This window comes from Scylla paramamosain, chromosome 27 (genome assembly GCF_035594125.1).
Source record: "Scylla paramamosain isolate STU-SP2022 chromosome 27, ASM3559412v1, whole genome shotgun sequence".
Lineage (NCBI taxonomy): Eukaryota > Metazoa > Arthropoda > Malacostraca > Decapoda > Portunidae > Scylla > Scylla paramamosain.
Genome location: NC_087177.1, coordinates 12,661,809 through 12,669,741, shown reverse-complemented (window position 1 = coordinate 12,669,741; position 7,933 = coordinate 12,661,809). Strand labels below are relative to the sequence as shown.

General features: G+C 51.2%; 1 protein-coding gene across 1 annotated transcript; it reads left to right on the top strand.

Annotated features, from left to right (window-relative positions):
* The first annotated feature begins 730 nt into the window (after positions 1-730).
* On the top strand, positions 731-2,133 carry LOC135114241 (transcription factor HES-4-B-like). The gene is given in 4 exon segments (XM_064030034.1): positions 731-1,030; positions 1,392-1,796; positions 1,798-1,911; positions 1,913-2,133. Coding segments are annotated over 4 exon segments (765 nt in total). The 5' UTR covers positions 731-868; the 3' UTR covers positions 1,997-2,133.
* Positions 2,134-7,933: the final 5,800 nt, after the last annotated feature.

Genomic DNA, 7,933 nt, shown 5'->3' with positions numbered 1-7,933 from the left:
ACTCTTAACCGTAGGCCCACGTGTCCCTCTCCCCGTGTCCTCGCCTCCACCAGACTCCGCGGCTCGCCTATCATCCTCTCTGGTTTCCTTGACGCGCCTTCATTTGGCTGTTTCTCGCTCTCTCGTTCTCCCACGGTTCTCAAAATCATTCTGGCATCCTCCCATTCCCCTCCTTTTTCCATCTACGTCTTACTTGATCCGTCTCCTCTTCATGAGTCCCTTCTCATTCTTGTTCATCTTTCCTCATCCAAATCCTTTTTCCTCACACGTCCCTCTCCCTGTCCTCTTTCTTTCTTTCCTTCTCTTCCCGTCCCTCTCATCCATACGGCCTGCGGCTGCCCCTCTCTCGGGTTAATAACGTACAGAAATTATGAAAGACATTCATGGGCGTCAGACAACACTCAGCCTCGCCGCACAAACAACCTGCTGAGCTTGCGTCAGACTCCCGGCTGACCGCACCGCAGGTTGCCCCCACTGAGCCACAGCCTGAACCCTTAAAATGTGACTTTGATGTTCACTTGGCCATTATCTTGGTTCTAATGAATATGAAATAAACAAAGTTCTGAGTCCAAGAAACTTTTTAAGGAAAGCGACTCCGTATAGCACGTGGCGGACGAGCGACAGACCAGTAGCCAACCCACAGGGCCGAGGCTCCGCCCACACCAGCCACACGCCGCCCGGTTTGAGGAGTTCTGCGCCTCCCATTGGTTCACCTCCTCGTGACGTAGCAGAGCAGCGCGCTCTCACTGGTCAAGACGCAGGGTCTTCTGTGTGCCATTCTTATAAATTCTAGTGACTGGAATGAGTTCGCCAGTAACCTCAAGACGTTGAGCGTGTTGTGACTCAGTGAGAGACTCAGGCAGTGAGGATGCCATCCAGCACGACAGACAAGCAGGGCCTGGAGGCCAAGGCCGCGGCTGCTGAGCGGCGGCGCACCAACAAGCCCATCATGGAGAAGAAGAGACGCCAGAGAATTAACGATTGTCTCAACCAACTCAAGAACCTGGTGCTGGAGGGACTCAAGAAAGACGTGAGTACCGTACGTTGTGTTGTGGTCCCGATGCGTGTGAGAGCGAGGTCCTGAGGCAGGGAAGATGCGGAAGAGTTCAGTCTGACCTTCCGTTTAAATAACTGAAACTATAAGGTTACGGGTCTCTGAGATTTCGGCTAATTGTTTACCTTTCAAGTTTGCCTTGGTATGTTAACAGAATGAGCATGTCAACAGTGTTCCTTACTGAGCAGTAGTGTTTAACAGCTGGCATCATTTAGGCCTTAATCCAGGATGAGTTCTGCCTCGGGACGGCTCGCTCCACTTGCCGCGGTGGCTCGACATTCCTGAAATAAGTGTCGCACACCTGCCGCCCCAGACTTACGATATCTTTCCCTGACAGCCTTCACGCTACAGCAAGCTGGAGAAAGCAGACATCCTGGAGATGACAGTGCGGCACGTGCAGGCCCTGCACCGCCACGAGGCCGCCTCGCCCCGCCAGCCCCCGGTGGACGCCGCCGCCAAGTTCCGTGCAGGGTTTGGGCAGTGCGCGGCGGAGGTGGGCAAGTTTCTGGAAAGCGACACAACCCTGAGCAACGTTCAACGGTCACGCATCCTGCTGCACCTGACGGAGGTGATGACCGGCCTGAGGAACAAGTCCCCTTCGCCAGACACAGTGGCTCCCCTCACCCCTGAGCCCCAGCGTGTCCCGCAGGCAGCCCACTACGACTCCCTGATGGTGGGCGGTGTGTCCCTCGTCCCTGCCCGCCTCTTGAACGGACAGATGACATTTGTTTTGCCCAACGGACATCACAACCTCCTTCCCAAGCCACGCGGGGGAGCTGCACCGTGCCCCTCCATCCCCTCCTCCCAGCGCTGCCTCGCCCTCCCTCTCCCTGGTGTCCTCCTCGCCGCCCCCCTCCCCCCTCCAGGAGCCCCTCACCGCAGCCCTTGGATCTTGCTCCAATCCGCCATCCAGAAGACGACAACTGCTGGCGCCCTTGGTGAACCACGGTGAAGCAGACGCTTACTCTACCTGATGAGGGAGGAATGTCTGCCAGCCAGCTCCTCGCCTTCAGTACTGGTGCACCGCAAGGCCAAGTCGCCCCCCCGCCTCCCACCGTGCATAGCCGCCCGCCCCCCGGAGCCCAGACAACGACCAGAAACTCGGCCAGGCATCTTTTCAAGGACCCCAGAGAGCCACACAGCCACCTGATCCTCCTGAGAATGTCAGGTCCGCGGCCAGTCCCCCAGGTCTCGTCCAGTCCTCCCCCCACACTAGCAAGCACACCCATTACTCACCACCCTCGCCGGCACTATAGTACAAACAAAACAAGAGAGAACCACGTCAAGGCGGGGAACTTCGTATATGAAAAGAGAGAATTATAGTTATATTATTATGTTCGAAATTAATTAATGATAATTCTAGATTCTGTGATACTTGTAGGCTTAGTTCCTCCAGTGATTTAAGATAGTACAAATGTTTAATAAAATTTATATATTTAATTGTATACCGTTCTGTCTCCTTTCCTTATAAGAGTCGGTTTAGTGTGTGTGTGTGGACGAGAATTGATAAGGTATGTATAATAATGGAATTTCAGAAATACCATTTAATATTCTATATTAAAAAGAAAAAAAAATATAAGTTCAAGGATGTTGTACATTTCCACAAGGAAAATGAATCAAAGCTAAAGAGATAGAGATAATAGATACAAATTATTCAATCGAAACCAAAGACCAAAAAGATAAAATTATAGATATACTGTTGCTGTGTGCGCGCGCACGCACACACACACACACACACACACACACACACACACACACACACACACACACCTTCCTCACCTGCAGGAGCCCCGCCGTCTGCCGTGTCAGGTTGCTATGTTCGAAGTCTGCAAGGTGACTTTGTACGAGTCTCCCTGACTAATGCGTGAGATCCTCAAGGGCTGGAGTGAGCTTGTGTGTGGGTGTGGGTCATTATTATTGTTTATAGACTTGAGACGATTTCCAGTTTGGGGTTCTTGTTACCTCGTGGAGTACTGTATGATTTGAAGAGCCTTTTCACTTTTCTTCGTGTTCTCGATAACGTGGGAACTGATTGAGGGCGTTGATGGGAATGATATGTAGTGCAGTGGAGTACGAACAGTAAGATAGGTGGCCCCCCCCACACACACACAAGCAGCACACACTATAAAAAGAGAGAAAAAAACCATCGCACCACTACATCGGTTCCCCTTTCACGCGAGTGTGGTTAGGCAGCCCGCGGTGGTGCTGGTGGCGGGTGAGGGCGGCCAGATGGCTGCCACACCGGCCCCACCCTGCCGCCACACCGCAGAGGGCGCCGACCGGGTCACCTGAGGGCCACGCCACACCACCAACACCGCCACCCACTTGACCGCCCTCACCCTACTGCGCATCTGACCTTCTTGACGTGTATGCTGCACCCACAGTACGCACAGCCACACCCACACCTGTTCATACCACTCCAGTCTCAATCTCTCACTCCACTACAGTCAGACACACCCTTGACTACCACATCCACACTTCCCAGCTGCGTCCACCTAATCACTTCACCACAGCCATACTGTCACCTCTCCATATCCACACTCGTCTCCACCTACCCACTCCACCACAGCTAGACACACCCTTGACTACCTCACATTCACACTCCAACCGCCTCCACCTATTCATTCCACCACAACCACATCCTCACCCTCTACACATCCACAGGCCTCAGCTTCCACCCTGTTCAGTCCACCACAGCCACACCCACGCGCCAACCTCCCTCCACCCACTCCGCCACCCCGGTGTCCTCGCTCTGACCTCTGCCTCCGCCCAGCATCTCATCCCCACCTCCTCTAATCAACATAATCTGCCCCAAGCGTAAATAATTAACGACTCCACGGTTCCTCCCAATGTGATTTTAACGCAAGAGAAAGTGAAGCGGAAAGTAAGTAAGTCTTTCGTCGATTTACCTAATTGCTGATTTACTTATTCGTGGCGTTCCTAAAGGGCTTCATCCGTTTTTATTTGCTTTTTTCCTCTCTCTCTCTCTCTCTCTCTCTCTCTCTCCTCTCTCTCTCTCTCTCTCTCTCTCTCTCTCTCTCTCTCTCTCTCTCTCTCTCTCTCTCTCTCTCTCTCTCTCTCCTTCAATAATAAGAAACACCTGAAAGCGTCAGTGTTTAGGTTTCTTTTCCCCCCTTCCTCATTCCCCCTCTCTTCTCACCAGACTTTTAGAGTTAATTATAGTTTTCCTTTGTGTGCAGAATCTCTCTCTCTCTCTCTCTCTCTCTCTCTCTCTCTCTCTCTCTCTCTCTCTCTCTCTCTCTCTCTCTCTCTCTCTCTCTCTCTGTCTCCCACCCACTCACCCAAGCACGCAGGATCCCAGCTTCCCCTCACCTCCACACGTCTTCACAGCGTAGGACTCCCAGATTCATCCGCGAATACGCAGGACTTCTTTCCATCCCTCTCATTCCTCCACCTTCCCCCAGGATCGTCAAACACACAAGGTCCCAGCATCTCCCCAGCGTGACTCCCACAAAGCTCAGATTCTTGGTTTTCTCTCTCTAGGACTGTATTTATGGGTGACATGACTCACCACAGAGCAGGAAGGAACCTCCTGCTGGTGGTGTTGGTGGTGGTGGAAAGGGGAAACCGAGGGGTGTTGGTGTTGGTGGAGGTAATGATGGTGGTTGTGGTGAGCTGGTAATGGTGGTGGTGGTGTTGGTGACAGTGGTGCTGGGAGAGAAAGGAGTTCCGATATGATGGTGTTTGTGACTGGTTGTTGTTGTTGTTGTTGTGAGAGGTGGTGGTATAGGTAACCGTGGTGGTAGAGGAATATGCTATGATGATGTGGTTGGTGTGTGTTACTTGGTGTATAGGTAGTGGTGATGGTGGTGGGAGTAAATGTATAGGAATGTGTCAATGATGTTATAGTTGTAGGAACTGAATAAGTTACTGGAGGTATTGGTGGTGATGGAGATGTTTGTGGTGTAAAATGGGGAAGTCATTGGTGATGGGTGACGGATGTGCTGGTGTAAAAGAGAAATAATAAATAAGTAAACAAAAAAAAAAAAAAGGCGGGCGGGAGGAAGAAGGGCAAAGGAGTGGCTAGGGTCAGACACAGGTGGGCTGCTGATTGACCTGACCTGTGAGGGAAATACACCTGGCTGAGATTGTCACCGTGATGAAATGGAGAGAGAGAGAGAGAGAGAGAGAGAGAGAGAGAGAGAGAGAGAGAGAGAGCGAGCGAGAGAGAGAGAGAGAGAGAGAGAGAGAGGGGGGTGGGGAAGAGGACTAGTATGCTTGCCTTCGCCTCCATCCAAACACAGTGGGAATCTCTACTTGTCTCCCTCATCAGGCCGGGATCAAGTCGCCACATGAATCATATTTACTTACTTCCCTTCCTAGAATTGTTTTTGTATGCCTTAGGGAGACAAGATTTTAGTTTGTTTCATATGTATTTCTTATTATTTTTTTTACCATTCCTTTATTAGTTTCTTTTTGAGTGCGTGTGTGTGTGATACGGAAAGAACAATATAGAACACAATAGAACTTCACACACACACACACACACACACACACACACACACACACATGTGTGTGTGATAAGGAAAGAACAATATAGAACACAAAGAACTTCACACACACACACACACACACACACACACACACACACACACACACACACACACACACACCCACACACACACACACATTCCCATCGTGACTTCTGTCATTCAGCCAAAAACATCTCCAATAACTTTGCTTCTTCATTTTTCCCTTCTTTATTTCAACCAGATGGCACCACTGCCATCTCATCTATTTCTACAGCTGAACTATTCGCTCAAACTTTTGCTAAAAACTCTACCTTGGATGATTCAGAGTTTGTTTCTTTCTTTCCTCCATCTTCTGATTACTTCATGCTATCTATTAAAATCCCCGAACTCGAAAAAAAAAAAAAAGAAAACAGGAAAAGTTCAAAGGAAGGAGGAACTTGTCAGTTTAGCTCCTGGAGTGTCTCAGTAATCAGCTTTCAATTATTACGCACAGAATATGCACACACTAAAACCTCGCTAGAGTGTATGAACCAATTAGACCTTCTCTGAGGTCGCAAGGAGGACGCGCCGATCTTGCTACAGGTGTCAAGATATCGCTAAGCCCCAGCGGGAGGTCGGGAGAGAGAGTGGGGCGAGGCGCGGGGGTTGGAGGGACGTGGCAGGGTGGCTGGTGTGGTGTAGCGTGGTGGCAGGGCGGGTGGGCGGCCCTTTGATCCTGTTTGGGGCAGTAGAGACCGAATGGAGACCGACGAGGCGCGGCGGGATAGATCAGGCGACGAGTTATAATCAAAGAGTAATGGGCTGAACAGGAAAATGAAGGAGTGTGTGATGTACGACTCGTGGGCTCCGAGGGGCGCGCGCAGACCAACTGGACACGGCCACACCACTCTTGGTTGCGAAATGTAGGTGATAATTTATTCCCCGGTGGTCGGGTGACGCCACGAAATATTAGATTGCCGTCTGTCTTGTGCTCGTGATATTACAAAGGTTAATTGCCCACTTACGGAAGGGTGGCCAGGAAGTTTTTGGTGCCGTGGGAGTGAACAGCGTGGAAGAGGGAGCGGTGGGTCGTGTGTGTGGTGAGAGGGATGATGGGTCCTTGCCACTCACTTAGCGGAACTCTCTCTCTCTCTCTCTCTCTCTCTCTCTCTCTCTCTCTCTCTCTCTCTCTCTCTCCTCTCTCTCTCTCTCTCTCTCTCTCTCTCTCGCTTGTTCGCCTCCCCACGTCGAAGATTCGTCTAGCAAGAACCAAACGTTGAAACTTTATCCCTATCCTAAGTATGTAGGTGACTCAGGAAGCGAGGACCTGAGGCAGCCAGCGCTCTCCTCTCATTGAAAACAGACTACATAGGAAGTCCCTACACAAAGTAAACACAATGATGTCTTCTAGGGGAAAGAAGGGAGGGAGCTAGAGATAGAGAGAAGGCAAGAGGAAGAAAGAGGAAAGGAACCTGTTCTCTCTCTCTCTCTCTCTCTCTCTCTCTCTCTCTCTCTCTCTCTCTCTCTCTCTCTCTCTCTCTCTCTACTCTCTCTCTCTCTCTCTCTCTCTCTCTCTCTCTCTCTCTCTCTCTCTCTCTCCAAGGACAGAACCGCCACGAGGCTGAAGAGGCAGGGTAAAGGAGGGGTAGAGAAAATCCTCTTGGACGACGGAGGGGCTTCTAAGAGGTCGAGGGACAGGTTTGAGGCAAGAAAAGGCAGCATTAAAAAGGAGCACCTCTGGGACGGCAAGGGCAAGAGAGATGGACAGCACTGAGGGACGAGGTGGGGCAGAAAGAAAACGAGGTGAACCAGTGACGTAATAAATCGGAAGAGTTAAGGCGCCTCATCTGGTCACACGCCAGGAAAGCTTACCACGGGATACTGAATAAATTATGTCCCCCTCATGCCATCCAGCCTCCTGCCGTCTCCCACTCCCCTTCTATTCCTCTGCTGTCCACCTCACCTTCTCTCCCTCACCACGCTTAACCTTTCTTCCCACCTCCTCCCCTCTCCTCCTCTCCTCTAACACCGCCATTAGCACCAAAGTGAAAGTGCCTATAGGGAAAATACTCGAGGAGAAAAAAATCACGCCGCGTCCAGCCCGTCACCTGATCCTGCTTGGCTCCGCAGAACAAATGTTTGGGCATCTAATTACACATTTGTCCCAGGGTCCTAAACGGTGGTTCGCCCTCCTCGTTTACAGGCGGGGGAAGGTCAGGTCAGTTCACCAAAATAGCCTGGCCAAGGAAGGTGTTCTGTGTTGCCCTGCCCCACCTTGCCCTTCCATCCCTCCCTCCGTCCGTCCCTCCCTCCCTCTCTCTTGTCCGTCCCTCCTTCAGCCACTCTCGTATTATCGCTTTCGCCTGACATTATAAAGATGAAAAATAGTCAGGCGCCGCAGGCAGCT